The sequence below is a fragment of the Pelobates fuscus genome, chromosome 6 (genome assembly GCF_036172605.1).
Source record: "Pelobates fuscus isolate aPelFus1 chromosome 6, aPelFus1.pri, whole genome shotgun sequence".
Lineage (NCBI taxonomy): Eukaryota > Metazoa > Chordata > Amphibia > Anura > Pelobatidae > Pelobates > Pelobates fuscus.
The window spans coordinates 259,594,449-259,613,558 of record NC_086322.1 but is presented as its reverse complement, the minus strand read 5'-3'; the positions used below and the strand labels follow the sequence as shown (position 1 = coordinate 259,613,558).

Genomic DNA, 19,110 nt, shown 5'->3' with positions numbered 1-19,110 from the left:
TTCCCTGGATTGCAATCTGCTGCTGGGGAGGGAAGCTGGCTACCTCTACCACATCTCCCTGGAGCTTCTCTTACCGCTAGGACTACCTCGACCTCCTTTTGCTGAGTTGAAATCCGCCGCTGGGGAGGGAGGCCGGCTACATCCTCTCCTTGTAGTCCAATCTGTCACTTGGGAGGGAGGCCAACTACCTCCTATACCTAGGTTGCAATCTTCCACTGGGGAGGGATGCTGACAACCTCTACTTCCTCTCCCTGGAGTTTCTCCTGCTGCTATGGATGGAGGCCGACTACCTCTGGTGCCCAATGTACCACTGGGTAGGGAGGCCACTCTGGGCTGTGATCTACCGCTGAGGAGGGAGGGCTGGCTACATCTACCTCGTCTCTCTGGGACTAGGGAGGGAGGCTAACTACCTCCTGTCCCTGGTTTGCAATCTTCCACTCGGGAAGGAGACTGGCATCCTCTACTTCCTCTCCCTGGAGATTTTCCTGCTGCTGAGGTGGAAAGCATCAGAAATCATCAGAAGTAATTATCTCAGCCAATCACAATGCTTTCCCATTGGAAAGCATTGGATTGGCTGAGATGGTCAATTCTGATAATCTCAGCCAAAGAGGTGGGTCGTGGGCAGAGCCAAATGCCACCCTGGCCAATCAGAATCTCCTCATAGATATGCATTGAATCAATGCATCTCTATGAGGAAAGTTCAGTGTCTCCACTGATCCTTGAAGCACGTCTGGTAGTCATCCGAGGAGTGGTCACAGAAGGTGTCCCTAGACTATAATGTAAACACTATCTATTCTCAGAAAACGATATTCACCAAAACAACTACATTAAGCTGTAGTTGTTCTGGTGACTATAGTGACCCATTAAGCAACACAAGGGTTATCACTAAAAGTAGGCATTATCCTCTTGTAGCTCATCATGCATTAGGGATCATCAACTCCCACCATCATAAGGCATTACCTCCCTCCCTCTTCCATTACCATTAGGAGTCAACCAATCGCCATCTCTCCCGGGCAAAAATACCTTTTTCTAACACCGACCATTAGGAGTCACTCCTTTCCTCACCCACTCGCATTTAATGTTATTCCCCTCTTTCTTCAATCACCATTAGACATTAGACATTGTCCTGTCACCATTTTGCAGTAGTTTGTAGTTACATGGGGTAAGCGTCAGTGGTAGTCTTTTCATTCAGTCGTCGGTAGTCGACGCAGAACCGAGTGGTTCCGTCTTTCTTGGGGACTAGGACTACGGGAGAGGCCCAGGGACTGTCGGAGGGCTCAATGACCCCCAGCTGGATCATTTCCCGTATTTCCTTTAGCATCCCGTCCCGGACGGCTTCCGGAATACGGTAAGGGGGTTGTCGGAGGGGGGCCTGCCCGGGGGTTTCTACCTTGTGTATGGCCAGGGTGGTGTACCCTGGCTCCTGGGAGAAGGTACTCTGTTTCTCCCATAGGAGCTGTCTAGCTTGTTCCAGCTCCGTAGGGTTCAGTCGCTCTCCCAGTTTCACTAGGCTAACTGGGTCGGGGTGAGTCTCCCTTTCTAGCAGGTCTGGTAGGGGTAAACTTTCGGGGTCATCGGTAGCTGGGGCACAAACAGCGTGAATATCTTCCTGCCGTTCTTGGTACTCCTTCAACATGTTCACATGAAAGGATCGTTGGATCCTTTCATCTGCACAGCTGGCAATAAGGTAGGTGGTATCACAGAGTTGGGCTAAAACCTTGTAAGGACCCTGCCACGCAGCTTGCAGTTTGTTGTCCTTCACCGGTTTTAGCACCAATACCTTCTGCCCTATTTGGAATAGTCGTTGCCGGGCACCCCTATCGTACCATCGTTTCTGTCGCCCCTGGGCTGCCTGGAGATTCTCCCTTACCAATAGGGAGAGCTGCTCCATGCGGTCCCGGAGTTCCAGGACATATGGCACAATAGGTGTCCCTGCCTGTTCAGTCTCCCCTTCCCAGTGGTCCCGAATGAGATCGAGGGGTCCTCGCACCCTCCTCCCATACAATAACTCAAAGGGAGAGAAACCCGTAGATTCTTGGGGGACCTCCCTATAGGCAAATAACAGGTGGGGTAAGAATCTTTCCCAGTCTCTGCAACCGTCCGTAAAGATCCTCAACATTTGTTTGAGAGTCCCATTAAAGTGCTCACAGAGACCGTTAGTTTGGGGGTGGTACGGGGAACTGAGCAGGGGTTTAATGTGGCACACTTTCCATAACTGTTGTGTGAGTACGGCAGTGAACTGGGTTCCCTGGTCGGATAGGATTTCTTTGGGGAACCCTACCCGAGTGAATATCTTAACCAAGGCATCTGCCACGGTCTCAGCTTCAATATTTGCCAGAGGTACTGCCTCGGGGTACCGGGTCCCATAGTCTACCACAGTAAGAATGTACTTCTTACCGGATGGGCTAGGTCGCGCTAGGGGGCCTACAATGTCGACGGCGACCCTATAGAAAGGTTCCCCAATGATCGGCATCGACATTAATTTGGCCTTTGGGCGATCCCCCCTCTTACCCACCCGTTGGCAAGTGTCACAGGTTCTGCAATATTGTCGCACGTCCCGGTTAAACCCTGGCCAGAAGAAATTCTGGGTAATCCTATGGCCCGTGCGACGTACTCCTAAATGGCCGGCTAAGGGTATATCGTGAGCGATCCTCATGATCTCTTGTCGGTACTTTTTAGGTAGCACTAGTTGCTTCTGTGGGACGGGGTTTTTACCTGTTGCGGGCTCCTGGGGGATCCTATACAGCCTATCCCCCACCCACTCGTAGCTTTCCCCATCCGTCCCTAGTTCCTTTTTGTCAGCCTTTTCTCTATACTTCCGTAGAGTGACGTCCTCCCGTGTCTCCCTCCCGAAAGTCTCAGGGGTATCCCAGTCTAAGGGGGTCTGTCCTAAGGTCACAGTCGGAGGGTTAGATCTTACCTGGGTCTCCACGACCGGCGGGCCGATTCCAATGGCACGAGCCTGAGCCCGGGTGGTGACAGGGCAGGCTCCAGCAGGGCCGTGAGGAGCAAAAGCGGACAACAGCGGGGCTAAGTCATTTCCCAAGAGTACTTCCGCGGGTAGCCCTTTCATCAGGCCCACATTCACTTGGCCAGCTCCCACCCCCCAATCCAAATGCACTCGGGCCGTGGGGAGGCGATGTACTGCACCCCCGGCCACTCTAACGGCCACCGTTTGTCCAGTATGTTCCTTTTCGGGGACCAGGTCGTGTTGAATCAAAGTTAGGGTGGCCCCAGTGTCTCGTAATCCACTGACAACTTGTCCATTTACTCGGACTGTTTGTCGGTGATGCTGCCGGTTGTCTATGGCAGCCGCATATAGGGGATTGGCCTCGTGTAAAATCTCCCATTGCTCTTCCCCCAGGGGTTGGGCTTCAATGCAGTGGGCCCCTGAGGTAAAAGGCCGGGGGTTCCCTTCAGCGGGCTTCCTCCAGGAAGTTTGTCGAGCGGGATCAAGTGGGCCTTTGTCTCTCAGGTGGCCCACCTGTTGGCACCTATGGCACCGCCGGCGGTCCGGGACACTGGACTGGGCGAAGCGGGAGGAAGTGTTGTAGCTAGGTTGAGTAGCGGGGGTGGTTGGAGTAGGGCCGACGGGGCGGCTTTCTACTCGGGCAGCTGTCTTTTGGACCGAGAGATCGGGTTTGCGGGCGTCTGCGTACTCGTCGGCCAACCGGGCGGCTTCGGGTAGGGTAAGGGGTCTCCTATCCCGAATCCACTCTCTGAGCTCCTTGTCCACCTTTTCAAAAAAATGCTCCAACAAAAACAACTGTAAAACCTCCTCCGCGGTGGTAGCTTGGCACCCATCCATCCAGTGGCCAGCCGTGCGTTGTAATCGGCAGGCCCATTCGGTGTAGGAGTCACCGGTTTGCTTTCGGGATTCTCGGAAGCGTCTCCGATATGCTTCGGGGGTTACCGCATATCGGGACAATAGAGCTTCTTTTACCAATCGGTAGTTTCCCACCTCATGGTCCGGGATCGCCCGGAAAGCATCACTGGCTCGTCCGGATAATTTGCCAGACAAAATTTTGACCCACTCCTCGGAGGGTACTTTATGCAGGGCACATTGACGTTCAAAGTCCGCTAGGTATTGGTCAATCTCCCCCTCTGCTTCCACAAAATTTTTAAAAGCGGCAAAGTGTACTTTCCTCTTTTCCTCGGGAGTTTGGAAAGTCCCAGCAATTGGACTGGTGCTGGTGGAAGTCTGGCGCCGGTTGGCATCGACCGCCGCAATTACTTGGGTTACAATCCTAGGTGAGGGGTTTGGTCCGTAGTGAGCCAGCCTTACCCTCACCTCGTGGTCGAATCGTTCATCTTCCGGGGTTCGGACCAATGCGATCTCCGGTTCCGGGTTTGGTTCGACACCCAGTTCGCCATTATGCTCAGCTAAGTCCAATGCGACCAACTCTGCCAAAATGTCTCGTTTCTTTTTGTTGCTAGCCGAACGACCACGGCTCTCCAACAAGTCTTTTAGGGTAGATCGTTTCAACCTTCCGTAGTAGGCCTCCATCCTGTTTGCTCTCGGTAGCTGTCCTTCTGGGGTGAAAGAACGATCCCGCCGCTGCCACCAATTGTAGCGGCACCCCGGTGTAGTAGGGGTTTACGCCGCTGAGAAGGTGTCCTTTCCCCCACAAGCTGAAGTCAGCTAAAGCATAACAGGTTCCCAATAATTATGAATCCAAGTAATAGCCATCCCCTCCAAGCACGAGACGAGACTCTGTGTTGAGGGTCAAAGTAGGAATAATGTTTATTCTGCAACTCGGGCTTTTATGCCGTACAACAACTCCTCCCCGTATCCGGAGGAGATAATACATTTACAGTGGGAGTCACTCCCACTGTACCGGGCAGAATATTTTACAATTATTACAGGTTTAATAACACACACAATATGCAACGAAAATACAATGTGCTACGTGTATTAGGGAACGGAGATCTAAGGGAACAACATACGTGAAAATCCCCTAGATCGGTTGGGCCGTTCGCCAGATACACGTTTGCACCAATTACGCAGGAACTATACAATATAAACGAAAACTCTCTTTTGGATCCGGTGTCTTTATTTCGGTACTTTGGATCCGTCGACCAGCATGGGCGTACGTTGTCGGTAAGGTCGGAATTCGTCGTGTGGAAAGTTCGGTCATTAGTCCATGCGGTCAAAATGGCCGCGACCCATTGTTCTCTCCACGTGGCGGTGTATACCGTACGGATCCACAAGTACCCGAAATCCACAATAATCCACATACAACGGCAATTCTCCGAGATGGTATCTGTTACTCCAAAAAGGGGTCTGTCACAATATATATATATATATATATCTGTATGTATATATATATATATATATACAGATTGCACTATGGTTTTTCCGTTTTATATTTATTTTCTTTAGGGTCCTCTTATCTGAATGTATGTTACAAGACCCTTATCATTAATTATTAAAAGGTTAATAATTTTTTATCATTGTGTAACACTTTTTGGTTGGGTTTTCTACTAGTTTTTGTTAAGTGTACAAGGTGACATTACACTTTAAGTTGTTGTAGGCTCCACTGGATTATTATCCCAGGTAAGGTATCCTGCAACTCCAGTTGATCCCGAATTCGAGAAATTGTCCCTCCTTGTAAAATACCTCATGACTGAATTATCCTGTCATGGGTCCTTAAAGGAAGTACAACCATGATGGAATAATTCTGTCATTGGTCCTTAAGGGGTTAATATCCCTTTCATTGTAGGGGTCTTAAAACCCCTGGCTGAGTCTTGCAGTGCCTACTACCTCCGCAGATGCAGTTGGTAGAAGCTGATGATAGGGCACTGTTTTTTCCACACTGTAGGAAGTTCACTCATGCTACAGACTGAATTAGTGGGAAGCTTTGTTCTACTCAGGGTGGAATTGGTGAGTGGGCCATCAAATGTTGCTTGAGTAATGCATTGGAAATGGAAAAGGTGGTGACAGTTTTGGCTGAGGTGGTGGTGCTGGTGGCAGTGACTAGTAGGAATGATGACAGTGGGTGAGCTATTCGTATCCCTAGCTGCAAATTATATTACAGCTGTGTCTATTGGATCAAGCAATTCAAAAGCATATAGAAGTGCACAATAGCTGGAGAAAACAGTGCAGAACTACTTGTCTTCTCCAGACGCCCCTCTTGTAATTCATCTGGCTCATCAAATGCCACCAGAGATAAGGAAATCATGCAGAGGCGGTGGAAAGAGCAATATTATCACCACCACCAGCAAGACACAACTGGTGACACAACTTTGCTACTTTGCTGTTCCTCTTCAGTAAAGCTTGTGTAGGCTCTGCTGATTTCTCCCTTAGTTGCCTCTAGTGCTAGTACAGTGTACTGTAATGGTATTTGACTTTACATAATATTATGTAAAGTAATGGTATTTGAAATTACATAAATCCCCGCCCCCAAAATACATTGAATAAATCATATATAACAAAGATATATGAATACATGATGCCTTCAATGCAAAATTTGGAGATATCCAATGCCCGCTAATTTTCTTTGTGGGTGTTACTCTTTATGTAACATGCAACTTCAGTCCATCCGCGCTCCACCTGCTCCCTCTTTGTCCTTCTTGGGGACACTTTCACGTTGTGACAAACTCGACTGTCCTCGTGAGTTTGCCACGAGCTCCTGGTGGAGCCTGCTTGCCAGCCTCCTGCCCACCGACTATGGGCCAGGTCAGCAACTGTAAAGACCCATATTGTATTCCCCCTGGTTCGGCACTTTCCATTCGTACGCATAGAACCGAATGCTAGCTCCCTGGCGGCCGTTCGCATGGACCAAAACCGTGAATAGACTTGAGGGGTGTGAAGAAATTACAGTGTTATTTCAGTTATTTAACTGTTTTCTGTTCGGTAGCTGTAACTACCGAACACCGATCACCCCCCTGGCTCATCAAAGAGAACAGTCAATTAAGTACTCTCCCTGTGTGGCTGCCATTCGTACAGTCGAATGCCACATGCAGAAGAAAATGTCGGCCATCTTGTTCACATGAAAGGAGGCAGTGCGACTTAGTTGTCAAGTGTCTGGAACTAAAATTGGACACTCGACTTCCCGAACACTGGTCAGACTATACGAATGTCTGCTTCCTTTTCCTGAACAGCCAGAAGAGCATTGTTCGGTAGTTTGGTTCCCACAAACCAGGGGAACAATCGCTGCTATGAGCCAGAGGGTGCCATTCGTGCATTTATTAGTTTTTAAGACTTGTTGAAATAAACCGGCCGCACAACCTAAACTCATAACTGTTTCTGGGCAGAAGCCTCTTGTGCGGTTGGTCAAAATTGGACTTCCATAAAATTTCAAAACCCCTGAACTAATCTTGGTAATTTTTGTTTATGTTGACCACCCAGATCAGGGCTATCAGGGGATTTAACATTTATGGGGATTTTATGTGTTTTGGGGTACTTTTCAAGTTTTATGAAAAATGTTGTGTTTTTTTTGCCTGGATATAATTGAGTTATTACAGTATCTGACTCAATTATCTCACAGGCAGAGAGGAGGGGATTATCTGTTTGTATTGGGAGTGCCACACTTTGTCACTGTGTTATTATTGGTTGTAACCTTTATGTCCATGTTCCCACAAGATCCATGTGGGAGTCCCCCTTGCATGGGGACTTGCATAAAAGCCAGTGTGGCACCATTAAAATTGATTCCTGTTACACCCTCCATCAAGTTTCGGCTGATGTTTGGTTACCTGTCTACTTTACTGGGAGAATACACTTTGGAGACTGCCATTCGTATGGAGAAACGTTCGACTCAACATCCGAACTGCGAGCTATAATAACTCAGGCTCAGGCAGTTTCTTTAATCACTGTTCCAGTGTGGAGGATTCAACGGGAAAGTCCTTGTAAGGACTAGAGCTCCCAGGACTGATTGTCGTCCAGTGCCTGGGGGTGTCTAGAGCAAAATCCCCATTCGGCTCCAGGAGAGAGCGGTTCCAGGACTAGAGCTCCCAGGACCAAGTGTCATCCAGTGCCTGAGGGTGTCTAGAGTGAAATCCCCATTCGGCTCCTGGAGCCGAATGGGGCCCCAGTCAAGCCACAGCGACTGTGGGCAGAAGTGCTGCGGTTTGTCCCTTGTTCCAGCTAGGAAGCGGTCCTTGGCGGAGGTACCCAGCCAGGGGTACAAGGAGCTCCGTTACATCAGTCATCCTGGGTTTGATGCCAGTATGCTGGTGCCTGAACACAGTGACGTCAATCTCTCTGTTCCTATACTCTCTAGCCAGCACCAGCAGTCCTATCCTAGCAACCTAATGCCTGCTCTTATGAGATTCACTTACTTGAAACATTGTTCCTCCAGGGGGCTCTCCACAATTCAAGGTAAAATAGGGCCCTAGAATAAGGTGCCTTGCACTGTAGTCCGAGAAGAAAGTATTTACCAAGTAAGTATTTACCAAGTGAAACTTATTTTATTAGTAAGAGTATAGACTGTATTAAATATGTATGAAACCAGGTGCCTCCCCATTTTCACCATCTTGAATAATAAGGAATATAATATGTTCTTTCAGAATGTGAAGATCAGATACCTAGAATTTCTTCTGTCAAATGAGTCAATCAGAATTGGTAGTGTGGAAAAATAACTCACACATAAAGGGGAGAAAAAGAGTGGATAAAGAAATATGCAGAGGACAATATAGTAAACTGGGTGGAAATTATAGTCAGCAGTAATGAAAGTAAAAGGCATAAGAAAGAGGTTGGATATTATCAAGGAAAAGGCGTCTATAAGTGAAGAAACTAGGCATTCCATGTGTATCGTGTTTTATTTTTTTATACAGATTCAGAGAAACCTGGCGTTTGCCCCCCTGAACGATTTGTAATTAGTAAAGGTGATAAAGCAAAGTGGTGTGATTCGGACAAAGACTGCCTTGAGGACAAGAAATGCTGCCCACAGAGTGAGGGGACTGTGTGCAAGACCCCTGCCCAAGGTAAGCTGCTTTACTGCTTTACTGCATTACACTTCAATGTTTCCTAAAATTAATACTAATCTTCCCACAAAATAATCTCTATTATACATTTATACCACATCAGGTATTCTTTACACCATAAAATATAACTAGCTCGGACCAGTTCCCCATACCCTACAGCAGTAATTTCCTATTAATATACTTTATACTAGTATACCTCAAAAAAATAACTCCCAGTCCTTCCCCCATGAGAGACTTTGCTGAAGGGGGACTTAATTAAGATGAAAAGTTGCTCTTGTCGCCCAGTAGATAAAGTAGGTCTCTTACCCAGCACTCCAAAACCTAGATTCGACTGATATTAGAGTAATACTTGATACTTGCAATTAGTGCAGTAAATGTTTGAAACAATAATCTTCAGTACAACAACATTTAGATAATATTGTCTTCCCCTGGTTTAAACAGTTTATTAGAACAGTATTCTGATTTATTCATTTAGTATTTTCACTAATTTCCTTCTAAGCATGATACTCTTGTCTCTGATACACAGCTGCCTCCAACATATATGATGTTTATGTTTCATTGAGTCCCTTTATGATAATCCTACCTTCTTTTGAGATAGAATGAGGATGATTTACTAGGTGTAAGTAACTTCACTGCTGCTGAATGCAGTTACACTCAGATGTTAGTTTAATGATGCATAATAATTAATATGTTGCATAGCGAGTTGTCTACTTAGTGTATCTGAGCTCATCCAGTAGATCTGTTTCTATAGCGTAATAAGTTTAAAAAAAAGAAAAAAAAAACAATGCTAGGGAAATTGCGGGTGTAAACTTGTCAATTATAGCTGTAAACTTTGGTGCTGTTTTAAGCTATAAACAGTGAAGAGATTAAACAAAAAGACATCCTAAGGTCACAACGGAGATCTATGTCAGGGCTCTGACAGTCAGGTCTTGGTTCTAGAGAGACTTGCCTGGTCAGGGCTGCCATCAGAAATTTAGTCCCCACCACCAAGTCTGCCAACCAGGTCCACGCCTTATGTCACCTACAGGGTCCACATCTGAATGTGCTCACAGGGAGTGGAGTGGATATGTGTAAGGCGTGTGTGTGTATGTGTATATATATATGTGTGTATGTGTTTTTATATATATATATATATATGTATATATATATATATATATATTTGTATATTTAAATGATTTCTTTTTTGATATTGTAATATTTTGAACAAATCATTTTAAAAGTTTATCCAAAAACATTAAATCTTTTTAAAACTAAACAATATTTAAAAAAAAAGCCGTATAAAGATATCTATATATATTTTTAAACCAATAAATATACACTGATCAGCCACAACATTAAAACCACTGAAATGTGAAGTGAATAACATTGATTAAATTGTTACAATGGCAGTCATTTAGGGGTGGGATATATTAGGCAGCAAGTGAACAGTCAGTTCTTGATTTTCATGTTTTGGAAGCAGGACAAATGGTCAAATGGCCAAATAGTGATGACTAGACGACTGGGTCAGACCATCTCCAAAACGGCAAGTCTTGTGGGGTGTTGCTGGTTTGCAAGTGGTTAGTATTTACCAATAGTGTGGCAAGGAAAGGGCAACCGGTGAATCTGTGTCAGGATCAATGGTGTCCAACGCAAATCGATACACGTGGGGAGTGAAGGACACTTGCTACCTACCTAGAGATTGTCGTAGACCACGTACACCATTTATGGCAATGGTGTCTCCTGATGGCAGTGGCCTCTTTCAGCAGGATAATTCACCCCACCACACTGCAAAATTATTCAGGAATGCTTTGAGGAAGATGAGAAAGAGTTCAAGGTGTTGACTTGGCCTTCAAGTTCCCCAGATCTCAATTCAATAGAGCATCTGCTGGATGTTCTGCAACAAAAAACCTGATTAATAGAGGTCACACCTCGCAAATTGCAGGACTTAAACGATCTGCTGCTGATGTCTTGGTGCCAGATACCACAAAACATGTTTAGACGTCTTGTGGAGTCCATGCCTCAATGCATCAGAACTGTTTTGACAACACAAGGAGGACCTACAAATATTAGGCAGTTGGTTTAAGCAATGTTGTGGTTGATCAGTGTATTGTTTGCAATCAACTAATTATGTACAAGAATGAAATAAAAAAAATTAATTTATGTAAATGTTGATTTATTATTTGGGGTTTTTAGAGTACCCATTTTTTGTGTGATGATAACTCATCCACCACTGCATAGATGTTTTGTTTATTCTCTGATTCTTTTCTGGTGTTCTCTAGGTAAGACTGAGGGTGCTTGTATATGGCAACATAGTTCTCCCCTTAGTTTATGTTACAACAGAGCCATGTGAAATAGTAGGGATGATAACGTCATTAGAGGATCTGCACTCCTACTCCCACTAAACAGGCACAGACTGCTCTTTTAAGGTATAAGGATCATGTGCAAAGAGCATTTATTTTTGCAAATGATTCCCACCATCTCTTTAATGGTTTACTTTTGGCTTTCAACAATTTATACAGTCGATTACCTTTTCACTTCTTTTGCATAGAACGAAGTGGACTGTGTCCATGGGGACAACGGATAGGCCCACGTTGTGATGACCTATGTACGTTTGATTCTGAGTGTGCCCCTCACCTAAAATGCTGTATGTCAGGATGTGGATTAAGGTGTGTTACACAGATAGGAGGTAAGTAGTGCACTCCTTCACACAAGCTCTCAAAGGCTACTGTATTGATTTATCTGATTGAGCCATGTAGTAAGCTTTAAAGGGACACTGTAGGCACTGTAACCATTTCATTTCATTGAGTTGGTTATCGAGCCTGGAGTCACTGTCACTTTACCACCATTCAGACATTTCAAACAGTTACAAAATTGAATCGGGGTCCCTGGCTGCAAACTGGCTAAAGCAGAGATTACACACTTCCTTCTAGCTATACCATTCCATACCAGCAATAGATGCTGTGATAGGCTGAAAGCAGTCAGCTAACACTCTCAGCCAGTTACAGCTGTTTCTTCATTAACCCAAGCAAAACAGAGGGGATGGGCAGCTGTGGAATCTCACTTAGCATTCCAAAATTAAAAATGATGTAACTCTGAATGGAAGGATGCCACCCTTGGGACTCCAGACACATTAACTGATTTAATGAGGAGAAGAAGTAGTCACACTGGCTAGAGAGTCCCTTTAGTAACTGTTTCTACTGCTATGTACCTTATATAAATATAAATATGAATAAAATAACTGATAAGAAGCCTAGAAGTCTTGAAAAATGTACTAGGTCTACATTTAAACATGATGAAGCAATTAGTTTAGTCCATGTTTGAAAAATAGGGGGGAAAGGCCTACAACTGAACTATATTCCCAATTTACTACTTTTGTTATAAATTTTACAAATTAATTTTATCCTGGAATGTCTCAATTTTAGCTCCCTATAATTCATAATAAGTTCTGTGCTTGACACATGCCAGTCCAGAGGGAGAATTTAAAAATATTTCCATTTCTCTCCTTATTTGCATTGTGTGCCGTGGTCGTGCTTCGACTGAACTGTTATGTCATTTGCTAAAACTTTAATAAAACTGAAAGAAAAAGGAAACATTACATGAAAAAAAGTTTTCGTTTATTTTCAATGTTTTATTTGGTGGTGCAATCTACAGCGAAGTGACAGTTCCTCCGTTATGTTTAACTAATAGATTTGATAATAGATAAGATGTGAATTCTTAGCTTCTGTCAAAGGGATACTCTAAGCACCGAAACATGTTTAGCAAAACAAAACAGTTTTGGTGTATGCCCTGAAGTCTCACTGATTAATTCTCTGCCATTTAGGAGTTAAATCAGTTTTGTTTCTATTTCTGTAGCCCTAGCTACAGTCTTTGATTTACACAACCTCAATGGAAAAATCAGATCTCAAAGTGTGTTCACCTTATAAGTTCTTATTTCTGATCTGTTGAATCACAGGTGAGGCTGTTGCAGGAGATTCCAAATTAAAAACACTGCCAAATATATGTATGTACGTAGTGGTCGGAGGCGGCTCTCTAATTAGGCGATTTAGGCGGCCGCCTAAGGCCTCGCACAGTAAGGGGCCTCGCGGCCGCCTAAATCGCCTGAGGGCAGACTGACATGTCGGGTTCTCGGTCTATGAGTGAGGACCCGACACAGGAGGGGGCCCAGCGGCTTGCCCTTTGTGCCGCCGGGTGCAAGGCCCCTCCTGTCAGTCCGCCCGGGGAGAGAGCCAGCCTCAGTCTGCAGCTCAGCCGGGTGTAGACCACATTCCCCATGTGGTCTGCAGCTCTGCATCTGGCGGAGCTGCAGACCAGAAAGCCCACTGGACCACCAGGGACAGAATGACCCCACCGGACCACAAGGGAGCCATGCAGGACACTGGACCACCAGGGACAGATTGACCCCACCGGAACACCGGGAAAAAAGGTCATTTTCAAACCCCCCTCACCCTGCCACTTCACCCTGACACCCCACCTGTCACCCCCTGTCAACACCCTGTCACCCCACCTCTCATCCTGTAATCATTCCCCTTCCACCCCACCTCTCACACTGCCGCCTTGCCCTATCACCCCCTCTCACTCTGCCACCCCACCTGTTACACCCTGTCACATCCCTCTCACCCTGCCACCCCCTCACTCTGCCACCCCCTCACCCTGTCGCCACCCCACCTGTCACACCCTGTCACCCCCTCTCACCCCCCTCTCACCCTGCCTCCCAACCTGTCATCCCTCACTCTCTCTCACCCTGCCACCCCCTCACCCTGTCACCCCCTCTCACCCTGCCACCCCACCTCTCACCCTGCCACCTTGCCCTATCACCCCCCTCTCACTCTGTCACCTCACCCTGTCACCCCCCTCTCACCCTGCCACCCCACCTGTCACACCCTGTCACCTCCCTCTCACCCTGCCATCCCACCTGGCAGCCCTCTCACCCTGTCACCCCACCTCTCATCCTGTAATCCCCCTTCCACCCACCTGCCATCCCCCACTCCCTCTCACCCTGCCACCCCCTCACTCTGCCACCCACTCACCCTGTCACCCCCTCTCACCCTGCCACCCTACCTGTCACACCCTGTCACCCCCTCTTACTCTGCCACCCCACCTGTCACCCCCCTTCACCCTCTCACCCCACCTGTCATCCCCCTCCCACCCCACCTCTCACCCTGCCACCTTGCCCTATCACCCCCCTCTCACTCTGTCATCTCACCCTGTCACCCCCCTCTCACCCTGCCACCCCACCTGTCACAGCCTGTCACCTCCATCTCACCCTGCCAACCAACCTGTCAACCCCCTCACCCTGTCACCCCACCTGTCACCTCTCTCTCACCCTGCCACCCCACCTGTCACCCCCTCACCCTGTCACCCCAACTCTCATCCTGTCATCCCCCTTCCACCTCACCTCTCACCCTGCCACCTTGCCCTATCACCCCCTCTCACTCTGTCACCTCACCCTGTTACCCCCTCTCACCCTTCCACCCCACCTGTCACACCTTGTCACCTCCATCTCACCCTGCCAACCAACCTGTCAACCCCCTCACCCTGTCACCCCACCTGTCACCTCTCTCTCACCCTGCCACCCCACCTGTCACCCCCTCACCCTGTCACCCCAACTCTCATCCTGTCATCCCCCTTCCACCTCACCTCTCACCCTGCCACCTTGCCCTATCACCCCCTCTCACTCTGTCACCTCACCCTGTTACCCCCTCTCACCCTTCCACCCCACCTGTCACACCCTGTCACCTCCCTCTCACCCTGCCACCCCACCCTGTCATCCCCCTTCCACCCCACCTGTCATTCCTCACTCTTTCTCACCCTGCCACCCCCTCACCCTGTCACCCCCTCTCACCCTGCCACCCCACCTGTCACACCCTGTCACCCCCTCTCACCCCCCTCTCACTCTGTCACCTCACCCTGTCGTCCCTCTCACCCTGCCACCCCACCTGTCACCTCCCTCTCACCCTGTCAGCCCACTTGTCATCCCCCTCATCCTGTCACCCCACCTCTCATCCTGTCATCCCCCTTCCACCCCTACCTGTCATCCCTCACTCCCTCTCACCCTGCCACCCCCTCACTCTGCCACCCCCTCTCACCCTGCCACCCTACCTGTCACCCCCCTCACCCTTCCACCCCACCTGTCATCCCTCACTCCCTCTCACCCTGCCACCCCCTCACCCTGTCACCCCCTCTCACCCTGCCACCCCACCTGTCACACCCTGTCACCCCCTCTCACCCCCCTCTCACTCTGTCACCTCACCCTGTCACCCCCTCTCACCCTGCCACCCCACCTGTCACACCCTGTCACCTCCCTCTCGCCACTGAGCTATCCAGCCATTCATAGTATTGCCTTAATAGGTGTCCTTGTCTTGTTTCCAGCACTGGGAGCTGAACTTACCCGTGGCTGCTCTAGCACACCTGTAACCCATATTGATTGGCTGGATATAAAAGCCTGCCTCACTCTGGGAAGGGTGTCAGTTCATTGACTCTGGTTTCCCTTGTACATAGCCACCCCCCTTACTGCTGGCCTGCAGCCATGCCCTCCCTTCCTTTTCAGTCCAGGGAGATACTTGGTAGCGTTTCTTCAGAAGACCGCACTGGATCTACCCAAATAGCACTAGAGTGTGGTGGAATCTCGGTAAAAATAAATTTAGTAGGCCGAGATTACCACGTGGCATGTGTACGTGCATATGCTGACGGATCGGTCGATTGGTTGCACGTGGCAAGATACGATCAGTAGTGTACGGAGCATGTGCAAGAATACCGGATGTAGTATTCCCCTCCTCCATTGTGCTGGACAAGCCATGCGGTCAAGCAGGAAGTTAGTTTTTGTTTGTTTTGATTGGTTATGAGAATGTGCGGGTGGAGCTTAATATGGGAGGAGTTATGTGCCTATATAAGGAGCCTGCACTATTGTCCGGGGCTCAGAATTTGTTGTATTTTGGTGACATTAGTCCCTCTGAGTCCCGATCGGTGAACCGAATAAAGAATCTCTTCCTTCCTGAAGAAACCTGTGTCCATCTCTCTGTGCTTGGCTTCCGTCAGTTTCTCCGGTATCAGTTGGTGCATTGGCCGGGAAGCTCATCGTTCAACGGTAGCTGAGAAGCAGAGGCGTGAGACGGTCTATCTTTGCCCACGTTCTCTACGGCTGCACCCCTGAACTTCTGCGTGGACCTCCCATCGTCTCGGCGCCACTGGTCTGTTGTCCAGGAGATCATCGGCCTCTACGTAGTAAGTGCTGGGGTGTCCCCGTCGATGAGTGTGAACTCAGGTTCAGGAACGAGGAGGTAAGACGACCGCTGTTTTAGACGGCGGACCCACTAGGGGTATACCGATTGTGCGGTAGGCCCATAAGGGGTTATTTGTGTACGGAATCTGCCCCCCCTGTCGGAGGGAAGGAGCGAAGGCGCACCGCTCAATTGAACGCTCTTTAGTAAGACCGTTTAATTTGGTTTGGAGTCAGGCGGGGTTCTGTGTAAATAGCCCTAGCCGGACACCGGTGTCTTGTCTAGACTAGCGTTCTAGGGTGTACATTTTGTTCGCTAGGTCGGAGGGACCGGGAGACTAAGCGGTGTCTGTGTAAATTCGGTCCGCTAGCTCTCAACCTATCTTGGCTAAGTGGGAAGGCGTGTAAATTTGGAACCCACTAGACTTTTGATAGAGTAGATAGACTAAAAGGGTTCTGTTGTAAATTCCGCCCTCTAGTTCGCTATATGTGGTGCTTGGGCAGTGTGGCTAACCAAAACGGATGTAGATAGTTTTAGGTAGTCCATCAAGGTACTGGCCAATAGATTAGTTGGGAATTGTATATGTGTTAAAGATTTTTTAGTAGCGTGTATATCTTGTTAGATAGCGTGAGCTCTGCCGTCTAGCGAGAGTGTTAATAGTCTGTAGCTGTATTATAGTACACGGTACCATAACCCTGTATATTTACTGACACTGTATATGAATACTAATACTTGTCGTCTATTGCATGTCTAACACCATAACCACTATTAATTGTACTGTGACCTTAAATTGTACTTTGAACCTATGATAACCGTACTGTAACTACTGTTTGTAAAGACGATGTTACTGGGGTATGTTATAGACGGGTAATTCATATATAGGGAATTATAGCGTGGGTGACTGTATAGTTTCGCCAAAGGGCATAATATCGATTACTTAGTGACTGGTGTAACAGCTGTGTGTGTACGGGAATTCCTTGAGTGTTTTTATTGTGTACGTTTCACTTGGTAACTGTAACACGTGGTGCTGTTGCTGAGGGAGCGGGTGTGACCGTTGAATAGAGTGTGTGTATAGTATTCGTTGGAAACGACGCTCCATTGCTAAGTATGGGCGCGTCGGACTCGACGATTTTGGATCCCTTAGGATGCATGTTAAAGAATTTTAAAAAGGGATTTACAAAATTTGATTTTGGGGTTAAAATGTCTCCTGCACGTTTGATCACTTTGTGTAATAGGGAATGGCCTACTTTGGTTGCCGCATGGCCGCCACGTGGCAGTTTGGATCCTAATCTGGTACAGCGTGTACACGTGGCTGTATCAGGTAGGCCTGAACTTTACGGACAGTTTCCATACATTGATTGTTGGAGGCAGGCCGTAAACGACTCGCCAAGATGGATCCGAATATGCCACGAGGAGCAATGTCACCTCATGGTGGCCAGGACTCGTTTGTCCACTAGGGCCATAGTTACGCCCATTTTGGACACGCCCCCTGAGTCCGAGATCCCTATGCCTCCCCCTTATTTCTCCTCAAGGGGAAGTGATACAGGAAGTTCTACACCCCTTTCCCCGTTGTCCCCATCCGCTTCCTCCTCTAGCTCAGAGTCCATCCCCCTCATTACTAAACCTCCCCTTCCGGTACCAACCCCCGTTAAAACCACATATCCTGATTTGGCGCCATATCAAGCTTCCGGTCAGGCTTCCTCTAGCCCGGCTCGGAATATTTTATTCACTGACCTTCCCCACAATAAAGCTTCCACATCCCCATGCCTTACTACCCCTCGACTGGAACCCCTAACCGACGCCCCTCAACGAAGCCCTGTACTAACCCGACAACTGACCGGTACCCAAAAGCCTAAACATTATCAGATGCCACTTCGTTTGACTCCCGGGTCAGCATACCTTAATGATGTAGGTCAAATGGTGTATGCTGACTCAGTCTTCGTATATGTCCTATTCACAACTACCGATCTCTTGAATTGGAAAACCCATCATTCCTCGTATACTGAGAAACCACAAGCCATGACCGACCTGTTCACCTCGATAGTCCAGACGCATAATCCTACTTGGGCTGATTGCCAGCAATTACTAATGACATTGTTTAACAACGAGGAGAGGACTAGGATAAACCAAGCGGCCATTAAAGCGCTGGAAGAAGAAGCCCGTACATTAAACCAAGCTAATCCAGCAGCATGGGCCACAGCCCATTATCCTAATGCTGATCCCGAATGGGATGTTAATGGCGCAGATATGGTTCATTTAAAAGCCTATTGAGACGCTATAATTGCTGGCATGAAAGCCTGAGGGAAGAAAGCCATAAATATGTCTAAGACGGCTGAGGTGATACAGAAGAGTGATGAAGCGCCCAGTGTCTTTTATGACCGATTATTGGAGGCATACCGCTTGTATGCCCCCTTTAATCCGGAAGCCCCTGAGAATTCCCGAATGATAAACTCTGTGTCACGTCTAAACATTTGTTATGAAGGAACACAACTGCAGATTTCTTATAGTTTGAATATTTATTATAAAAAGTAAAAGGTATTGACTTTAATTCCAATTTACAGGTACTGTAGCTTTAAGTAGTAAACGATAACTGAAGTCCACAATTATATGCACTGTAGCTTTAAGTAGTAAACGATAACTGAAGTCCACAATTATATGCACTGTAGCTTTAAGTAGTAAACGGTGACTGAATCAGAAAGAGTCCTTTAGTAGTATTAATTAATTAGGTGATAAGAAGTTACAATAGCTGTTCCATAGACTTTAACTGAAGTAAGACAGATGCAGCTAACTGAGACAAAGTATGAGTTGAAGTTAGCTGTAACGGGTTTGTTTTAACGAAGGACTTTGGAGACAGGAAATAACAGCTTTGAGATGCAACGCTTATCACAGAGGTTTTACTTAGCTTCCGGCACATAGAACACTGGTTCCCGAGATCTCCTCAGAGGCGGTTTATCCTGAATGGAGAGAGTTCAGCTTTAGTCGTGGATGA

General features: G+C 47.5%; 1 protein-coding gene across 1 annotated transcript in view; it reads left to right on the top strand.

The window, feature by feature from the left end:
* LOC134566150 (balbiani ring protein 3-like) overlaps nucleotides 1-19,110 on the top strand; it is a 438,349-nt gene that overhangs the window by 283,120 nt on the left and 136,119 nt on the right. The window contains exons 10-11 of the mRNA XM_063425856.1: nucleotides 8,776-8,925; nucleotides 11,453-11,590. Of these exons, the coding sequence (XP_063281926.1) occupies nucleotides 8,776-8,925; nucleotides 11,453-11,590 (288 nt within the window). The remainder of the gene's footprint in view (nucleotides 1-8,775; nucleotides 8,926-11,452; nucleotides 11,591-19,110) is intronic.